Raw genomic sequence first — 22,201 nt, forward strand, 5'->3', positions numbered from 1 at the left:
CCATGCGGTATAGTTGATGGCAAAGTGTATTGGGTTCACCAGCACAATTTTCATGTTTTCGAAGTAGGAAATAGAGACAGAAAAATAATCAGTCTCTCCAGTTTTTTTGAAACCAGGGAAATATCAATCGTCAGGATAAGATTTTTTTTGAAATACAGCACAAAGCCTTGGGTTGACATTTATCTCTCTACGTACACCGTAGTGTTGTTATCCTACGTAGAAGTGTTCCTTAAGGGATATGTGTGTCTAGTATACGAAGCGTATACGTCATACATGTCCTTGAAGGATGATAATATATCTAACAAGTTGACGATCGATACCGATTGTTGTTACATAAAAACAAAAACAGATTTTTTTTTTAATCCAATAAAAGATTTATCTTTACTCAGTTAAAGTGACTGAAATGTTACATTTTACACAATGAAAGATAGGATTATTTCTGTTTATTGCATTTATCGCTGTTTCCTGTTGAGATGTAGGTGAAATGACGATAGAAAAAAGTCATTTCGGTATATTCTTTTCGTACAGACAGTAATGGGTCTACCAAATTACACAATCGGTAAAATTAGTTTAAGTCAAATAAGATAGTAACACAAACGGTGGAATCGAGTTTAGTAGCATATCCAAAATGGCGATCAGCCTCAATGTAGAACAGTATGGCGCACAGGATAACGCCACTGTCCCATCATTTTCACAACGATTTGGGCTTTGTGGTTAAAAACACTAATAAATGACAGAAAGTATTGGTTTCCCCGTTGGATACATGTATAACCACTACCATATCATTTATATGACAGAGAAACCAGGTACTTTCCACCACTGAAAAATATCGGTCTTTTGTCGTTACTCGTGAAAAATATATGCTTTTCAAAGGGAAACAATTAATTTCTTCTCAGTCGAGGGGTGTTTTATTGCAACGAACCTTAATTGAGCATTTAGCCGAAATGAGATTTGACAACATATCACACCTAGAATGTGATGAATCGGAATGGATCATCAATAGTTACGTGCTTTTTCCCGCATCTCTGCCACACAGAACCTCTCATTAAACGATTAATCATTTCTTCAGAAAGTAAAAATGATCAATTTTTCATCGTTTCAAATTTTGAGACGTCACATTATCTAACGACGTCAAACTGATTGTTACTCCACATTGCAGTTAACAGTTATTTTTGTGTAGGCATACACCGATAACCTATTGTAAGATAGGAAATCTATAAATATGCACTTACCTTTGTCTTTACAGCACAGGACAGTAGTGTTATACTTCCTGCGTACAACAAAGTAAAATATGACACTAGATGTCGCGTAAAGCTATCACATACACTGAAGTTGGTGGGGAAATATAATATTTGGTGTTGGACGACTATATTAATTCCAATAGTACGAATAGCGTGAGTCTTCTATATGTCAAAAGCACACGAGGAGGGAAAATCAGCGGAACCAAAAACTGTATACTGGTATTTTTTTCGCCAAGTCAAACTTTCGCCCATCGCCCGTGAAATCAATTTTCGCCTAGTGTTAATTTCGCCCGTCACATTTAATTACTATGTTTATAATGCTGTTAACTAATGTTCGATGTAAAAAAAGAATTCCCCTTACTTTCGGAGGTCAAAAATGGCGAAAATTGAACAGCAGCAAAAAATGCATGGTATACAGTAAAAGATATGAAACCTACATACTAAATGAAAGGCGAAGCAAAGACAAGAGTATGGAACACATCTGCTACCCTCCAATATGTCTCTTGTCCTTTCGAAAAAGCTTTGGCGGTCACCAATTACCGGAGACAGTTAACAGGTCTTCCATCATTGCAGTCACTAAATTATAATCTAGTGTGAAACCAGGTCATGAATTCTTCAATGGCTTTCTTTATCGTGCATGTATATCGGCGTGTATCCGGTGGAAAACTTTGGATATGTCATTTATTTGGCACGTCAGCTCTTTATATAAACTCCATACGCAGAGGAGCGAGGATGTTGCTACTGATAAAAGGAAAGTTAAAGATTCACCACGAGTGACATATAGTTTGGTAGTCAGGTGATTATAAAGATCACTATAGTGATAGTAGATGTCTATTTATGAACTAAGAGAGAGGATTGTTGACGACACTGAAATGTTAATACGATCATTACTTTCCATTACTTCCTTTATTGACATGGATATTCCGTCTTTGCGTATTGCAGAGTTATCTTCTCTTGGGAGCAGGTATTGTTTGATACGTCACTTGTTTGTGAGAATAACGTCATCAATTTTTGAGAAAACGACGTAATTTTCTTACACAGACCAATGACGTTACAATCAATACCTGCTCCCAAGAGATTATAACTCTGCAATACGCAAAGACGGAATTGACGTACCTCCAGGAGAAAGCTTTTGTCATGTAAACTGGCACTGTCCATAAAATGATGCTACAGGCAATTGTGCATAAACTCCAAACGCAAAGGAGGCGGGTACGTTAGTAGTGGGAGAAAGAAAGCTAAAGAGTCATGATAAGTGCCGTGTAGTAAGGTAGTTAGTTGATTATAGTATCATTAAAGTCGTGATAAATTTCAATATATTAACCTAAAGATGAGTCCGTGGTGTCTTTAAAGGCAAATTCCTGAGGTTAATTTGATACACGAAGTTCTTGGTATTTCTATTATTCTAGGGAATGGCATCATCAATACATTTAAATGTTCAATAGAAGGAGCTTCATTTTGCTATATAAAAACCCGTGTTAACACCAAAGCCATGTCTAGATAGTAAAAGCATCCACGGTAAATATTTATGCCTGGCTGGAAAGGCTTGAGTGAATTTCCGATCACATGGCTTCGGAAAGAAAAATTTCCCGGAAAAGGCCAATACGTTTTGGATCGATTTTTTGTGTTTTCTGGAAAGACACGAATGATGTTCCTGTTTGAACGAATCTACACACATCCGGTATGGCATGCTATAAATTCAAATAAAGTCCCAATTTACGAAGTCATTTCTCATCTAATTCTATGGTTTATTTGCCCTTAAATGTGTGTCTCATGGCGAATAGGACTCACGTGGCTTCTTATATGTACCTGTCAATGTTGTTTAGACACCAACGTAAATATATTGTACCACTAATTAAATAAGGTAATTTAATTAATGTCTGTCAACCACAATCTAGGATTCTTGGTGCACGTTGACTAAAGCGAAATTAGAATTTGTATGATTTTCCCCCAAAATTGTTGATTTCCATTTCTCCTCGAGCTCAATTTAACAGACGAAATGAAAAAAAGAAGATAATGGTAGATTTAAATAATTTTGATTGAATTTAAAACATGTTTCAGTAATATCATAATGTTTCATTTGAAGGTAATTAAATAAACATCACGCGTTTATAATTGCGATTCCTTATGTATGCCTTTAATAATACTGACATGCAGTAAACAATTGTCGTTCACAGCATTTGACCTTCGTCAAGACAAAATAAAAAATATCCTGAAAGTGGTATTCTTTTTTTCTTAAATGGAAATTTACGTAACCTTTAGACGAATATTTTAAAACGTAAAACCCAATAAATAAGGTGGGTTTTTTAAAATTATTTTTTTAGAGGAAAAAATACCGAAGTGTCAACAAACCCATAATTCGAAATCAAACTAGATAAAACTTTGGCAAGAAAGTCAAAAGATAATACAGAGGTGTTAACAAACCCGAAATTCGAAATCACAATCGATGAAACCAGGGGAAATAGGAACAAAGAAAAGATTGAGAAAGTAGAATTAGACCAGGTGTTCCGGAAGGGTAAGCGTCCTCTGCTTCATCGATGACACCCGCCAACACATCTAGGTGAATCCATAGTAATGTCACTCAAGGCACACTAATGAGCATAATCCAAAAAAACATCGACCTTCAAAGAGCATTTAAAAGCGTATTCTGCGAAACAAAGATTTCAAGGCAGAAACTAATCTGGAGTAAAGGAAGCTGATCCTGTCTTATTGTCGTTAAAAAAAAAAAACGATGTCAGAACGTATCTTGAGGATTATAAATGACACAAGACGGCAATTAACTGAGCATACAGTGCAATTAACGCTCATTTATAACAAATCCAACAGTCAGTGCAGTGATTAACAAGTTTGTTATAACAATTCGCTAATCCTGGGAAAACGTAGATTTTTTTTCTCTCAAAATTTAAAAGGAAAATGTGGAAATCAAAATGTCTTCTTTTGTTTTAGTGTGTCCTCGTCTGTTATCTATGTATCGTGTACATGTATATATATTTTCTTTATGGTGGTGTTTTACCGTTATGTGACTTTGTACCTGATGGAGTGTCATACCCAAGTTATGACATTACAGTGCTCTGTCAATCATCAAGTGACCAGCCAAATTAAGCCAATTATGTAGGTGATCGGGTGGCGCAGTGGATAGCGCACTTGCATTTCACAAAGACGACCGGGGTTCGATTCCCCGATCGGACCTGAGCATTTATGGAGTCACCTGCTCGAACCCGTAGGTTTTCTCCGGTTTCCTGTCACATTCAGACCCTCAGTGCGCTAACATCCGGGCCAACAAGAATGATTAATTTAAGTTGAACTAATTTCTTTCATATTTTTTGTAACATAAATCAAATTTATATATAATTATGTAGGTCATAAACTACCTACAATAAGTGAAAAATATCCAATACTCAAAGACAGTGAAATGTCTGGTTGGAGAGTAAGTCATGTTGAAGATCGGAAGATTTCGTTTGTGTAGGTTATACAATGGTAGCTGTTCTGGTAGAATATCCAGGATAAATGGCTTGTTTGTCGACCATTGGAACCTCCTGAGATTCACCACGCTGTGATGCAACGAAGACGCACACAGTACAGTCTGTTATGTAACGAATACAATGTACCTTTGGGAGGTCTATATCAAATTAGGTTCAAGTTCTCAGCAAAACAATTGTTTTCCTTAGTAACAATGGTTGGTGCAGGAAGGGGAGATGTACGTTTAAATAACTGGCGGTTTTTTTGGTAGAATGCTTGAACTTAAAAAAATACAGGTGTAACGTAATTTCGATTATTTTAAGCTACAGTTTGCGCGATGAATGTGATTGTTTGGTTTCATTTTATTCCAACACATATTGAAAATATATTTTCCATTTACGATTTAAATTTTGGTTACTTGGTACATCGTATGAGGTGAAATCGGAAAAAGGTGTGTGACTACAACTGTAGCATCATCTTCTACAATATTTTGCTGAATAATGGAGGTCTACAAAATCCTCTTTAGAATACCATTCTTCGATCATGCAAATATTGATTAATAAAAACAATGTACAGAACCTTGGATGATGTCAATACTCGCTGTTAATCGAATTATTTTTGCGCAAGTTTGTATACCTACAATGCACCATGTAAATGTTATCTCATAGTTGAACTTTTCTTTCGCTTGTTTTGGCTCTACTCGTATGATATTATGAATGATGTACAGCTATAGACTTCAGTTGAGATCTAATCATGATTTATAGACCTTATAATCAAAGGAGACTGAGCTAAACGTATTTCAGATCAGGTCCATGTTTGCTCTCGGTGGACATTGTATTGGTCAGGTTCGTATATTGATTGGCCGAATCTGAAGTCCATAACTGTTTTCTTATATGTCATTTTACACATCCCCCTCAACCCTCTGCTCTTGTTACTTTTAAATCACTCAAACCTAAAGGATGACATAATGGAAAGCTGTCTAACAGTGTCATATGTCTCCTGTGATTGTCAAAATAAAACAATCTCATATAAAAACAAACATCAAATGTAAATTTTATGATTTTTATTACATATTTTTTAAATCTTTTTGTATGTATTCAGCTTCACATTTGAAACTACTGTATCTATGTGCATAAACTATGCACGTTTTGTCTAGTAACAATTTAACAGCATGGAGATAGCAATGGGAAAATATCACATAACAATTATAGCTATACAAGGCAGTATTGTACACCACGTTAACTCATTTACCCCTGGAATTTCATAATGAACTATACCAACCATTGAATTGGAAGAGTTCAAATGTGTCTTCAGGGGTGAATGAGTTTATATCACATCGAATACGGGAAAACTTCATTCATATAAACGTATAGCATTGATAACTCACTTACAAGACAAATAATTAGAAAATTATGTTGTTTTGATACAATTTCAATTCTAATTGATTTGCTATCGTTGTAAAATTTGTTTTATGAAATCAAATTTATTTTTACTGTACGCCTCACGTGTTATTCCTATGAATTTAAGTGACATGATATAATTCCACATGCAGAAATAAATTCACATTGTACAAAAAGATAAAACCTATTGATAAAAACACTGAAGAACAGTATACAAAGGCCTTTGATTTTCTTTAAATTTATATCTCAAATATTTGAAAGGATAAAAATAATCTTTTTTTAAATTTTCTCCACATAAACTTCACATGAATTTAAATAAAGGCGATGTGGTTATGGGTATTCATACTAGATTATCAGCGGACAGATCCATTTATATCACTAGCGGCAGGGGGGATTTAATGCTTTGTAGTAAATGACTCGATTTCTCTGGAGATGATATCCAATTAGTGGCTTTGTGCTGAATAAATAGCAAATTTGTACTTTGAAAACCCCAAATCTTTCACTTTCTCACATAAAATAAATATAAAATCATTAACACTTTCTTGTGATGGAGTTTTCTAGTTATTTCATGGCCACCAATTACAGAAACATATGTTCTTTTTCCACAGTCCTGTCACATGAAATAGAAATCAAATAGTTTTATAGACTCGAATTTCTGTATATCAAATGAATTAAAAAAAAACTCATAGAATCCGGTTATAATGGCATCTCTGCCATCATTCTTATAATTTCACATAGGGACATCTAATTAAAATTTGAATTATGTACACTTGTCATCCAGTTCTTACTTTCTTACGTCATTAAAATGTAGAATATAAAACATTGTTTCCATATAAAAAAAATGCATAAAAAAAGAAAATGTTGAAATTGTTAAGAGTCCGTTAGAGTAATGCCTGGCCTGTCTAAGGTCAAGGTAGTGTACAACATTAGCAGGTCCCCGATCGTTAACGGGTATTATTAGCGCATGACTTGCCAGATTTACTGTGATATATAGGATTATAAAGGTATCCGCGTTCGGGTGCCAGGAGGGACCAGTTCGGGTCCTTTTCTTACATCATGACACAAAAAATTAATATCATCTGAGAGTAGCATTGTTATTCTGTCACTTTTCAGTACAAGTGTGTGCCAGCTCCGATAACTAACCACTCACTCCCGTGAAATGTAACAGTACTCTCTATAGAAAGTAGTTATTTCTTTAAAGGCTTCCATGATATATTTTCATATCAGTGTTATACGTTTTGGTACGATTTTTTCAATGGATCTCAAATATTTTCTTTTCTTTCACGACGCATAATTACCACAAATAACTGCGAACTTTGACAGAATATGACATCATTAGAATATTTAACAACATTGCACTTTTAACATAACTACGTAAATCTTTGGGGGGGGGGGGGGGGATATTTATTTGTTAATGGGTAGCGTTATTTTCAGTACCTGTTCACAACAATGTCATAATTTGTTTTCTTCCTCGACATCTGCCTTGCCATGTTATCAGAGCCCTAGCAGGCATGTTGACTCCATGTTTCTAAACCTTAAGATTCCATGCCTGCATTGCTTAGTCCATACGAAGTAAATCGACCAGAAATTCTATATTTTAATCATTTTAATTGGAGGTGATTGGTAAAGTAATGGTCTATTAAGATATTTGCTCCAAAGAAATTTTGATGTTTCTGTTAAATTTGGCAAGGAACGAAGGTTAGACCGGCATTTAGCAAATATTTGGTATCACAAAAACGTATTCATATTTTTTGGAAAGATTACAATGGTTTAAGGTGTGAAGGTTTCTGTTTAGGGTAATTTGCGATTAAGGAGCAGCCTATACAATTATACCTCACGGTTGTTACTTTCTGACAAAGGTCATTTGGAATTTTAAGAACAATTATGAGCTTCACAACTTTTGAAAACGACATGACAGTCTGGAAATCTTCATTATCTAATTAAATCACAAAATGAACAGGTGCCGTTTACATCGTATTTAACAATGAAATACCAACGGGCGACATTTTGTATGAAACATGGAGGTTAATAACTGTTAGCATAATTATCGGTTTTGAGCAAAATCATTGGTATTGCTATATAAACGTTTCTGGACTCCACACTCCTACACGTTTGATAAGATCTCGTTTTTAGGCACAGTATATATGTCGGATCATTAAAGCCAAAATTCATGGATGACTTTACGGAAGGAATTTATAACTGGATGCAATATTTGTCTACAGTGTACCTACAACCATTGAAGTGAAACAACTCGTTTAAGAAAATCAAAATTATAAAATATGGCGGTTTGAAATAACATTGCCAATAGACCAATAATGTTTTGTATATTATTTTGTTTGATTTACAAAACAGTTTGTATAAAACCAATTATCAGAAGAAAAAAACCCATCTCTACATCATTTTTTTGTGTGTGTACAGAAGGTTGTGTAAAACTTCTTATTGTTATCAAAGTGAATACTGATAATGCAATATTAAAAAGATCCAATATGGCGTCTGTCTAATAACTCACAAAGAAGGAGAAAACACTGGCATAACATTCTTGGAAAGATTCAATAATCTTTTGGTCTAAAAGACCACACCAACTAATTTCTTAGACGCAAATAATCGCAACATTCCACTTCCATATCAAAGCACTGTTATACGGTACATCCATACCAGGATAATATGGTTTCATTTATAAACATAGAAATGTTTAAAATATCACATGCTGAACTTCAGTGAAGATTTTTTTATAATTTCTAAGATAAAAAAGGATTACCATATATATATATTTAATGGAAATTATTAAATCATGACTTTTCTTTGTTTTATTAAAGAATCCCCTCACTCCATACTGCCATTTAACACGTTCATGTGTATAATACTGATAATATTTTCATACATACATCAACACTCTCAAAGTCCTTTGGTCTCTTAACACACAGTAACACGTTCAAGGATCCTCCGAGAATCTCGCATGCCATTCCCACTTCCTCTCACATTCTCAAGAAACATTCACGTATACCAATTCTAGGTAACAGTCTAACAGTCTTCAACATCTACACCAGTGGGAATAGTTATCATTTAATGACTAAATCATCTCATTCCTTTGGCACCATTGTCTGGATTTCGTTCAGAAAAAAACATCACGAAACTGGGAAGTATCAGCGAACATCTTGCCTTTCAAAGTCTGCAAAATACAAAAACAAAAGGGAAAATAAATCACAAGTGAAAAGTGCATATTGTCATGTTTCTGCCATTAAATGAAACAATTACGGTTTTGGTAATTGATAAATTGTCACTGCATTTCAATTCACTCGCAGTGTTTTATTATAATGCACATCCGTGTCTTGTTCCCCATTGTTGCACCATCACTGATACACCAAATCTTTATTGTTTATTTATAGTGAAATTCTATTCTCCCAGACGGCTTTGAATTGTATCTAGAAGGCTGCATCAATAGATTACCATAACGACATCTTTCCAAAATGTTCCTGTGAATAGCACAGAGTACATATAAAATATATAACGGATTCAATACCGAAATGCATTCTAAAGAGAAATTTAAAAAGGCTAACTCAACGAACGTATTGTTTAGTTTATAAAGGAATTGTATTTATTAGCAGGGATTCTAATTATCTTAAATCAATGCTATTACCGCGGGATACTTTTGGTTTTTTTGTTGAGGAAAATCGAATTTCTGCGGAGAGCTCGCTTTAGAATTTTTAAATTGGAACTAGATGTTACCCATTACTACAGCGTTGAGGGAAGGAGGATTCGTAAGAAACGTATCAAGAAGAAGTGCACACACTTATATTAAACTTTTTAAAAAATCTAAAAAGTGCAAGGTAAAGATCACTTCGCCGTTGTACATAAGAACAACTTTGAAAACACAAATTAAATTTATTTAATTTCAGTTTCAGAGGCCAATTTCACTAATTATTTACTGAAAGTTGCTCTGGGCACTAATTCCGTGAACTGTCGTAATTAAAACTAGAGTACAATAAATAATTGGCCTAAAAATAGATAGCAGGCCTATGCGCAGCGACAGTGACAAATTCTAGAAAATCCTGCGTACATGTCCGACCTTTGCTCCAAATTAATTAACAGTAAACACATCAACTTCACCACAACAACAATATATCAGGAACGGGAAGTACTTAAAAACTCGACTCTACTTCTGTTTTTTTATTTGTCTTCCTCCCTTTTTATATGTGTACCAACATGCACTTTCACTTAACATGTGTATAAATGATAAGCATGTTTGTTATTTACTTTCACTTTACCTATATATATATGATGGACTGTATCATTATCATCATATTTTTGGCATATGAATTGTACTTTCATTTTCCATATATAAATAATTGACAATGCTATTTTTTTGGCATGTAGTGTACTTTCACTTTACCTACATCAGTGATGGACTATGTTCTTAGTGTAATGGTCTAGTTGTGACATTGATGAAGTGACTCATTTGACCTACATCATTTCCGGGACATAGTCAAATTAATCTTGGTCAAACTACAGGCAGTCAGTTCGCACAAACATCTTCGATGACTCAACACAAAGATACATTTTTTATTTGTTTAAATTCGGTGTAATCCTCCACCAAATTGTGTCCGACTATGCTTATTCTACCTAACATCGTATTATTATGTTTAACTAAGTCTTCAGCGTCGACAATTCTAGCCCTCAGGTATCACATTTGTAATGGCTAGTAAAAGTAAATACCATTTTAAATTAGTTTAAGTGTAATACTGGTAAGAGTTTGTGTACATACGAAGAGTGTATATATATACGCCAATGAGAACACCTATGTGAAAGTCCCACCAGTAAGTGGTATTTACGCTTAAATGAGATCACGTTTACCGACACAGTGGATCAGTGGTCATTTAGTATCAACTGTTGTTCAAAAATGAAAGAAAATGAAACTTTATATCTTTTTCTTATAATTCGATTATTTTTTTTAGATGTTAGAAAAATGTTAAATAATGGTAAATAATTTTTTTATAGAACATTATTTTGCAAAATGGTAAAATAAGGACTCATGATTAAATAGTTCTTTATGTGAAATTCATTCAAATTAATTATTTCAAAATGTTTTCACATCACCTTGAAAACCTTTTTATACCCTTATACATTGTATTTGTATAAAAGACACAAGCCTAATTAGGTAAACTTGAGAAAAATTTCACAAGATGACATTTTTTTAATTTTTTATTTACAAGATTTGATTACCAAATTTTCAGTTAAAAAGATTGCTGTAATTGTTGATATAAATAAATTTGTTTTTTAAAAGATTTTATTAAGAACAACATTTGTTAAAAAGCACAATTAAATCATATCATAATTGTGGAATTAAATTGAAAATTTTAAGATTTTAGAATGATTTTTATTAATCACCTACTATAGACTAACTTCCACTAAAAGCAAAATGTTTTCAACCACAAATAATTAGTTATCTGTCAAATACAAATATAGTGCAGTTTTAGAATCCCAGGAATGAAACCCTGTAAATCTCACTACTTGAATCAAAAGCACTTTCATGTAATTGAATTCAGATTTAAAGATTTTACTAAGTTGCTATGTAATGTGCACCATTACAATGTTTCTACTGTTAAACATGATATTTGCTCAGCAATGACAAGATAATTCTTCCATTTTACTAATGGAATTTGTATTTAAGATAAGATTTTTTTTATTTTTTTTACATATATCTTACTTTAAATGCCTGGTAAGGTTTCAATGGAACAGAAAATTGACCGTATTTGTCAAATTTTCACTTAAGTATCAGATGAATTTAATGTTAGCTTTGAAACGACACTCAAAATTGATCTCTTTAAGAATCTAGTATACTTAAGCCAGAACTGAACATCTATAGAAACAAGTATTCTCAGATTTTTATAAGAAGCTAAAACAGCATACTTTATGGGTTTTTTAATTTTTATTTCTTCAACCTGCATTTCTGTATTTATAGCAAGCATATCTGGCATTTAGTGTTAGTGTTAGTGTACTTTATTTGATTTCCTTTCCACGATAACCAGAAATTTTAATTAAACATTCAAACTTCATACTGTGACATCTTAAAAACATGTTTTACATGTAATTAATCTTTCAATTTATGCATGGTCCAAATCACTTCACATAAGATTCCATTTTTTCCAATCTTTAATTAGAGAAATTTGTCACCTGCATTTTATCTTAACAAACTGAAATATAATTGTACATAGCAGAATAATTGATGGGCCCCACACCTCTTTAGAACTAGCTTTTTTGGTTGAATATGTTAAACAGATCTTTAAATGGAAAAAAAATGCATAGAAAATTACTGCATTGCACTAGTGTACAAATATTCATTGAAATATATGTAGTACATTAGGAGAATCATGGTACATTTTTTTATCGAATGAGGCATACACTGGGTAACTTCACAAAAAGAAAGTGTTGGAATGAAATCAAATTATGTAGACCAAACTACTTTACAGGGAAGTATAATAATTAGCACTTACTAATTAAATTAAATGGAATCGTTTGTCAGAAGTTTCTTTACTGAAAAGTGTAAATGTTTTGTTTGCTATTTTACAGTAATAGATTTCTTAATTTGTCAGGCCATCCCTTCTTGAATTAATCAAAACTGATCACTCAAGACAGGTTCAATATGTCGATGACTTGAAATCCTATTTATAAATATTTTGTTGATATATGACATGGTCCTTGGTCTGCTTTTTCAGTTCTAAGAAAATATGCTGTTTCATTTACAAAATGACTGAAGATACTGAAAATAATTGTTTTGTGTTGAAATTTTTCTGATAATAAACATACATTTCTGGATGTTACAAACTGCTTTCTTGGTCTGTTTCTGCTTAATATTTTGGATATTCTCATTCCACTGAACTAGTAACCCCATCTAAGATGAATGAACAGGTAAGGTATCATTAGACATCCCTGCCATATGCCAAACAGATGAAAAACTTCTACATCCCATTGGTAAATAAAGTCTGCTATAGGGCTTAAGTAATAACTAGAGACGAAATTACAAGGTTAGGGGGCCTACTTCACACAACATAATTATACACCCCGATTTGAAATTGGGTACGATTTCCGGAAGAATTCAGATTCGGACGTTTCTCTGTTTGATAACAGGATGGTCATTTCTACACGAGTACTTTTATGTACCTGTGTATCATCTTCGCTGATCTATAAATTCCTCCTTCTTCTAGAACAGACATATCATTATTCTGTTTCCAGAGCTATCAGATAGAACGGAGAATAGCTGTTATTTTCTTTCATCTTTTGTCCATTGAAGGGGTAAGCTATCTGTAAAATACTTATCTTCATACCACAGAATCTAAATTGATTTTTTCGCTTCATGGATATAAAGTGGGTCTGACAAAAACTAGTTTGACCGCTATATATGATGTGTAGATTTCAACTGCTGAACCAATCACTTTGTACAGCAGTCGATAAATCTGGACGAGTCAGAGGTACCCGGAATCAGGGGAGATAATTAGTATAGGGGTTAATGATGTGTAGCTATCTGATGTGACAATGTTTAGCAGTCACAAAGCCATAATGGCAATCATTGAATCGTACAGCGATTCCGCCACGATAACCATCTACCCTCTCGCTTTGATCATGTACAGTCCTTAAAACCCCAGAAGTTTGTATGAGTTTTATTAATATCTAATAGTAAATAAAATATACCCAAAAATATTTGATAGTGGAAAAGGAATTTGTAATTCTCCATTGAATTTATGAGTCACAAACCGGTTCAGGTTTTTATGGGTTTGAACGGTGTGGTTTTTCGTCACCTTTCATCGTTTTCGACAATTTTGTAAATCATATTTAATTTACTTTAATTTTTTTGGAAAATGTTTGTATTTTTTAAAATGACTTGCATCTCCACGTCTTATTGATAATTTATGAACCAAACAAGCACACTCAAAATAGCCCTGTTTTGTGTCAGGGCTGAAAATTACTCATAATTGAATTCACAAATTGAATTTTCTGAAAATGCGAACTGTCAAACATTTCGGATTTTGAAATTTTCATTTCTAAAGTGTTTTTGCCTTTTTTTTCTCGTTTAATTCAAAATAAAGAAATTCTACATATTCCAATAAAACATACATCAAAATAGTTTAAAAAGAAATATTTCATTTTAAGGTGAAAATCACATGTATCAAAAAGATAAATGACCTCATACTACTCAAAAATACATCTATCTCAATATCAAAATAATACTGAAAAAATTGTAAGGAATATCAGAAAAGAACATATGTTCACAGGTTTTCACAAAAGTACTTTACCTAAAGGTCAAACTCTATAGCTCAGATGGTATACTATGTGTACCAACACTTCTACAATATAAACTATCATCTGATGCAGAAGATCCTGTCTCTTAGGGACCACCCCATACATTAACACAGTAGAGCCTGTCTTGAGGGACCAGCGCCGCCCCACCCGACCGCCCGCCCGCCAGCCCCCCCGCCGCAGTTCTCTCTGTACATTAGAACGCATCTTGTGAGACCACCCCTTCTCTACAAACTGTAGAACCAGAATTAATAGACCTGCTCTTCTCTCTATACTGAAGAACCTGTTTTGTGTGACCACCCCTTTTCTCTACAGTGTAGAACCTGGATTAATAGACCTGCTCTTCTCTCTATACTGAATGACCTGTTTTGTGTGACCACCCCTTTTCTCTACAGTGTAGAACCTGAATTAATAGACCTGCTCTTCTCTCTATACTGAAGAACCTGTTTTGTGTGACCACCCCTTTTCTCTACAGTGTAGAACCTGGATTAATAGACCTGCTCTTCTCTCTATACTGAATGACCTGTTTTGTGTGACCACCCCTTTTCTCTACAGTGTAGAACCTGAATTAATAGACCTGCTCTTCTCTCTATACTGAAGAACCTGTTTTGTGTGACCACCCCTTTTCTCTACAGTGTAGAACCTGGATTAATAGACCTGCTCTTCTCTCTATACTGAATGACCTGTTTTGTGTGACCACCCCTTTTCTCTACAGTGTAGAACCTGAATTAATAGACCTGCTCTTCTCTCTATACTGAAGAACCTGTTTTGTGTGACCACCCCTTTTCTCTACAGTGTAGAACCTGGATTAATAGACCTGCTCTTCTCTCTATACTGAATGACCTGTTTTGTGTGACCACCCCTTTTCTCTACAGTGTAGAACCTGAATTAATAGACCTGCTCTTCTCTCTATACTGAAGAACCTGTTTTGTGTGACCACCCCTTTTCTCTACAGTGTAGAACCTGGATTAATAGACCTGCTCTTCTCTCTATACTGAATGACCTGTTTTGTGTGACCACCCCTTTTCTCTACAGTGTAGAACCTGGATTAATAGACCTGCTCTTCTCTCTATACTGAATGACCTGTTTTGTGTGACCACCCCTTTTCTCTACAGTGTAGAACCTGGATTAATAGACCTTTCCTTCTCTCCATACACTAGAAACTGTCTTGAGAGACAACCCCCTCTCTCTATACAACAGAACCTGTCCTGAGGGGCCACTCTTCTCTCTACACATTAGAACCTATCTTGAGAGACCACTCCTTGCGTCTTAAAAGCAGAACTTGTCTCAAGGCTTTTTTGTCAGTACAAAAAAACTTAGTTAATACAGTAACAATTTACTAAAGGATAATGAGTGAGGTTTGGAGGAGAGGAAAGGGAAGGTGGAGCGAGAGTTAGACTGGTGTTCTTGGTCAAACGGAGTCGAATTCAAATGGGGCAAACCTGTAAAGACCACCCTTATAAACCTCTGTTTTCCATACACCTAAATATGGTTAGATGACTGGGTTTCTTCTTTAATGTATACTACAAAAAATGAAGGATGCAGAAGTTATAGAGTAATTAATTAACAGCACTTAGCTTTTCATGGGTAACACTGTAAAGGGAGATAATCTAGTTGTCTCCCATTGTTTCATAAATATATCAATATTAACTTACCACATATTCTGGACGGTTCTTGCTATCACACAAAACAATCCATGCCGACGGCCATATCTGTACGTAAATCATCTTCTTCCACTACATAACTCCCAGACGTCGTTGTATTATCGTCTTCATCATAATCCTCGATCGTCGCCATAGACGTATTTAAATAGTCTGCAACACCCCGCCAGTGTACGACGGGGCCGCGCCCCTTGTGTGGGACCCCCCCACGTGAGGGGTAACCGTTTATGTGACTGTTGAGATGCACTGTCCGTGATTTGGGAGGTAACATGTTGCCATGTTTAAAATGTAAGTGGTTAGGATTAGGTACCCTCCGTGGGTCACTGTTTTCACTATTTGAGGGCACTCTCCGTGAGTCAGCCCCATCCCCTGATGCAGATGTATTATCCTTCCGTGGTGAATTGGACGGTGTATACATATTTTTTAAATAATCTACAAGAAAAAGAAGAAAAAACAAATGACATCAGAAAAACCCCATATGTAATTGAAAATTTGTAAATAAGGTTAAAGATAAGATTTTGTATTGAAATAAACTCTTGAAACTTTGAATTTACTTAATAAAATTGAAACTAATAAAACTTTTCAAAAATAATTTAAAAAAAAAAAAAAGAGTTTAAAAAATAAAAATAAAATGCATCAAATAGATATATTCATATTCTAAAATATTGAATTTGAAATCCAATTCAATGAATGTTTTCATTTTCCTCTTTAAGCTAAGATTTATACTCACAGGGTCGTGAGGACCAGTTAAGATACGTACCTAATTCTAGACAGTGAGAGAGACCGCCACTACTCTGTATGTCACTCTCACTGCCTCCTCGGCCGCTATCACTGGTCGATGTCTCTCCAGAGGTTTCACTGTGGTTGTCCTCCTGTCTCTTGTACATTTCTCCCTACAACATCGAAATTTTTTCCATAAAACATGTACCTATATAGCTATGTGGCCAACCAAGGGCAGTTAATTCTGCAATAAACCTGGAGGTAGTTTCCGATTCAAAGTAGGGGGATGTGCTTATTACAGGACAAGGAAATAATAGTTGATGACATTTCTACTGAACTGCAGTAGATATTGGTGGGCTTATTACCAGGCATGGGCTGATTGCTGCATATATTCAAAATATTTTCTTAAACTACGTCACAGGAGTAACACATGTTGGGAGAAGGCCTAGTACTGGTAAGTTTTCATAACTTGTGCCTAATCCCTTTGACTGTTTAATGTCAACAAAACAGTTTGAATGCAAATAAGTTCAGTATTATGTACTGTTGTCGATAACAGAACGTTGAAACCCTTGAAAATCTTATCTTAAATATTTGAACTTCAATTTTAATTTCAAAAAATCGTTTTAAATCGTGAATGATATTTTTCACTCACGCTGTCTGACAAATTTATTCAAACAATATTAAACTGATAGTTCTAAAAAGTATGAATCACCTAAAAATGCTAACACAAGTTGTCCTATCAATTATTTTGTTGAATTGCCTATTAAGCAGTCTCCTTTTTCATTAAGAATATTGGCTAAATAGATGGCACCTCTTGGCAAGTAGTGACTGTAGTTTATTTGTTTAAAGCTTAATTATCAAATCCTTTTTTCTTTTTTTCTCACCATTTTGTATGATTCCTGAGCGCTCTTAAAACAATTACTTAAGACACAGCGCAATGCGTTGGAATTTTATTATGTAATAAAACATTTAATTTTGGATTCAAATGAATTACGGAAGGGAAAGGAATTTTTAAGCTCAATTAATTCTATTGAGAGTGAATTTGTTTGTTTGTCAGAATTGAAAGCCTTCTAAAACGACTAAGTGTAGAATCAATACAAAATTCCTGTCGAGACAATAGCTTGATCAGGGCATTGTCGTAAAGTAATATCGCTACCTGATCCGAAATCCACAAGGAAAACACAACTTGTCACCCATATTAAGAAACTGGAATATGTCCAGACGCCATAACAGGTTTGGTGTTTCGTTGGGTTTTTTTCCCACCTTCGTGACTCACTACAGATTGAGTGTAATTGAACGAAACAGCCGACAAAGAAAGATGTATTTCGCTGTCAACACTGAGTCTCTGAATTCTAACAAAATTTACTAATTAACATTCCATGTAACAAAAAATTAACACTTTCGAGGCGAAAAAGAACTTTGTTCATTATACTGAGCATTCAATTAAAAATAAAATTGGGCCAATAGTTTCAACATTTGCACAGATAACATCAAACTCATTATAAATAATTGATAGAAAAAATAATGAACCAACTTACATATATCAGAGGGAAGGCAGTTTAATTAGGAAAAATAAATACTAATGAGAATAGTTTTCTACAAAAAAAATCATAATTACTGTCAAAACATTTTTTTTCAAAAGTGTCTACATTTTTCAACTTAATCTAATGGAAAAGCCGTGAGTTATTTAGTAATAGTAACAACTATAACCTATTAGACTGATTACATTTTTATAAGCCTTTTTTTTTTTCTTTCAAATGGTGTCCCTCGACTCTTTCCAACTTACTCTAATGGAAATACTTCAAATTACTTTAATTATCACCTATTAAACTGGTGTAAAATTAACCTGTTAGTTGCAACAGGGGGCTGTTTATTAGGAAATCCAACTGAAGCTTAACAGACCTCCACAAGAATTATTTTTTGTACAAGTCTGTTTATTTCTTTTCCTGACTTTCCAATAAACATTTTTGATTGTGATTCATAAAATGTTATTCACATGTCAATATTTGTTTGTATAGATTTCATAAAGACAAAATTGATTGAAAATTCCCACAGTATTGCATGTTCTGCAGAATGAAAACCATTATATGCAGGTGCTGGATCAGCAATAGATCCAGTACAGATGTCGAAGATATCATGTTTAAGTATCATAATATTTAGTTTTAATGTAAAGTTCAGTACAATTTTATAGCAACAATTATCAGGTAACTGAAATGCATTTATATATCAAATGGAGAATTCATATTATAACAATTGTAAAAAAACGAATACAGATGTTTAGTTAACCCTTTCACCCCTACGTAACTTTAGTAGACCCTACCATGCATTGATATGGATGAGTCCATTATGATCTACAGTGGTGAAAGGGTTAAAAGGTGCATTATGACGTGAATGAGTTAGTCACTGCCAGCTAACATCTGGAACATAGCCCGAACAAATGGTTTAAACTCTGTGCTCTGTTGTCATTTTGCTTATTTGTCAATAACATATTCGTGTAACGAGCGCTAATTGCCGGTGAGAATAATTAATTCACCCTGACAGCACACAAACCTAATTACTGTTTGTGCTCTCCCAAAACTACAATGATTTACCGCATGTTTTTACAGCAGATTATCTAGGGTAAACCCGGAGGAGCCCTGAATCCTTAGATAGAGTTAAATTGGTACCAGGCACACAACACCTATTTCCTTATTTACCCCTACATTGTACAGGTAATCTTGTTGACCATGTAGGACCAAACAAGTGGGACGGATAAAGAGAATATCAGAATACAGTTTTTATTTTGCAATATTTATAAGAAATGTTGATTTCACAGAATTTCAGAATACTCATGGGTCGGATTAGACATAAGGTTTTGCCGTACAGTGAAACCTGATTGAGGGACCACCTCTAATAAAAGACCACCTGTGTAAGAGACCGGTTTTTAAAAATCTCCATTGCAGTTATTTACATTTTTACAGAACCTTTATTAAGAGACCACCTGTATAAAAAGACCAGTTAAAACAAATTCTGTTGCAGTTATTTTCATGATAATTTAACCTGTGTTAAGAGACCACCTGTGTTAAAAGACCATTTTTAAAAATGTACATTGCTGTGATATTCATAACTGAACCTGTTTTAAGAGACCATCTGTATTAAGAGACCACTTGTTAAGTGGTTTCCCAATGGTGTTCTCCAAAATCAGGTTGGAGTATATATATGCAGTAAAAGCTTCTTCAGGTATGACAATGCTACACATGAACATGAGCTTATTAGTGAGTGTGGCTTATTACATGTTAAACATTTTGTAGGTGTGGGCGACCTGAACAGCCTTTGTCCCAATAATCTACCTCAGGTTTGAATATCTTGAAAGAGTTTTGACTTTAAAAAGAATTTGCCATTCTTTGGGTTTCTTTGAATTGTGTTGATTTAACAACAAAGTCGTGTAATTATCCATACAGTAAAAAGTTAACCTAACATATATATGTGTATTTATATATATAACTGGTAACAGGTGACACATACCCAGCTTTATTGAAATATTGGGTCAAACACACGAAAATATCTTGTACACATGTAACTATAACATAACCTACTTCTTGTGCCAAAGACTTTTAGTATTTGGCTAGAAGTTTTTAGTGTTTCTGCTTAAAACAGAAGTTGGGGGTAAAATCAAGCATAAATAATGTATTCTGACCCTTTTACATAGCAACCCTGTAACATTTTAGGGTCAAAGGCCATTTTAGGAGGTCATATACTCCCATAGTGTGGTCAACGGAAACCCTGCTTTTTAAGAAGTAATGATCATACAAGTCTGAAATGTTTTCTAAATTTTCAGGATTAAAATGTCGGCTTGCTAACACAGGGATACAAAACATGATTATCAATAAAAGTTTAGGCTTATCTGGCATGTATACTTGCCATTACCTGCCAATGATACCTGTTTAACCCTTTCACCCCAGGTAACTTTAGTAGACTCTACCATGCATTTATCAGGATGAGTCAATTATGGTCTACAGTGTTGGAAGGGTTAAGATTTTTGTGTGCATGTGTCTGGCCCCTGTGTCTTTAACATTCAGTTTTAAATATGGTAATCATGAAAAAGGTTAAGAAACAAGATAATCATAATTTCAGTGCATTTGAAGTAATTAGTGAGTTTTATTCTGCCCTTACCTCTAGATTAGGATTGCTTCCCCAAGATGGTTTGTCGCAGGCCTGGAGGTAGTCTTGATGTCGCTGAAGCTTAGCTACGGTGGACAGGGGCTGTTGTTGGAATTGTGGATCAGGGTTGTCTTCTCTTGGTGTCCCTCTCTCAGGTTTGGGTGGAGGCATAATTCTGTCGAGTATCTGGCCAACAGAAAACCAAACATTATGAAGGACCGGTGGTGATAACGAAAGCATAACACATTCACCCCTGAAAACACATTTGAGCTCTTCCAGTTCAAAGGTTGGAATAGTTCATCATGAAATTTCAGAAGTAAACATAGTCAGCTTATTTCTATATTCATCCAGAACTTATTGAAGAAAGACATTTTTTCTGCTTTGAAGCAGAAGTAATATGGCTCTTACTTGTGTTAAACAAAATTTGTCAAAAATCCCTTTTTTGATAAGTTTGCAATAGGTTGTTTCAAGGTAGGAAACATTCCCTTTATATAAAGTTAAAGGAAAAATAAAATCTAAAACAAGGACAGAAACATGTTGGAATAGTTCATTATGAAATTTCAGGGGTTAAGTGGTCCCTTAACTCAGGTGGTCTTTTAATTAATACTTAGACTCCATTAACATAAAAAGTTATCTGCCGGCCATAGAGATTTTTATAAGTTGTCTCTTTAAAAGATGCAGGTCACAGGTCTCTTAATAGAGGTTGTCTCTTGAGCACAGGTTAGACTTTTCAGTTTTAAACTAAACATTTTTCATCAATGATGAAGAGAAACTTTTTTTAGAAATAATTTACTCCTTTCATCACTGTAGATCAAAATGGACTCATCCATATCAATGCCTGGTAGAGTCTACTAAAGTTACATAGGGTTGAAAGGGTTAACATCATATATATAATATATATATGTTCTGATGATAAATTTTCTATACAGCAGTGACTAGGAAAATTCTTTTCTGATCTTAACAAAATAAATATACACCTGATCTTCTTGATATAGTAATATAATATAATAATTAGGTACCTGGCATATTCTAAAGAAGAAGAGTTATTAATATGTTATCATATAAGCAGAGATAGATCTTTAAGGATCTATTTTAATACCCTCGTTTTAATATGATGCAAGTTTATGACTGTTTTATAGTGAAAACTTTGACAGATCAACGTTAGGTGTTAAATTTCCGGTAGGTGAGAATTGATTTTAACTTATAATGTAATCTAGAGACCTTGAAAGATACAAAATGAAGTGTCCCCTACCCTGAAATATCTGTGTAGATATTTTCCTACCTCGGTGAT

The 22,201-nt window shown here is 34.2% G+C and overlaps 1 protein-coding gene across 6 annotated transcripts in view; it reads right to left on the bottom strand.

The window, feature by feature from the left end:
* Nucleotides 1-8,875: 8,875 nt before the first annotated feature.
* Nucleotides 8,876-22,201, bottom strand: part of LOC110440340 (protocadherin alpha-11-like) — a 63,451-nt gene continuing 50,125 nt past the window's right edge. For all 6 annotated transcript variants that reach the window (XM_021483349.1, XM_021483351.1, XM_021483350.1 and 3 more), the window contains exons 3-6: nt 20,923-21,096; nt 16,811-16,943; nt 16,045-16,482; nt 8,876-9,266 (exon numbers count right to left, since the gene is read on the bottom strand). In XM_021483349.1, the coding sequence (XP_021339024.1) occupies nt 16,070-16,482; nt 16,811-16,943; nt 20,923-21,096 (720 nt within the window). In that variant the 3' untranslated portion in view covers nt 8,876-9,266; nt 16,045-16,069. The remainder of the gene's footprint in view (nt 9,267-16,044; nt 16,483-16,810; nt 16,944-20,922; nt 21,097-22,201) is intronic.

Source organism: Mizuhopecten yessoensis, unplaced genomic scaffold (genome assembly GCF_002113885.1).
Source record: "Mizuhopecten yessoensis strain PY_sf001 unplaced genomic scaffold, ASM211388v2 scaffold11179, whole genome shotgun sequence".
In the NCBI taxonomy this organism is placed as follows: Eukaryota; Metazoa; Mollusca; class Bivalvia; order Pectinida; family Pectinidae; genus Mizuhopecten; species Mizuhopecten yessoensis.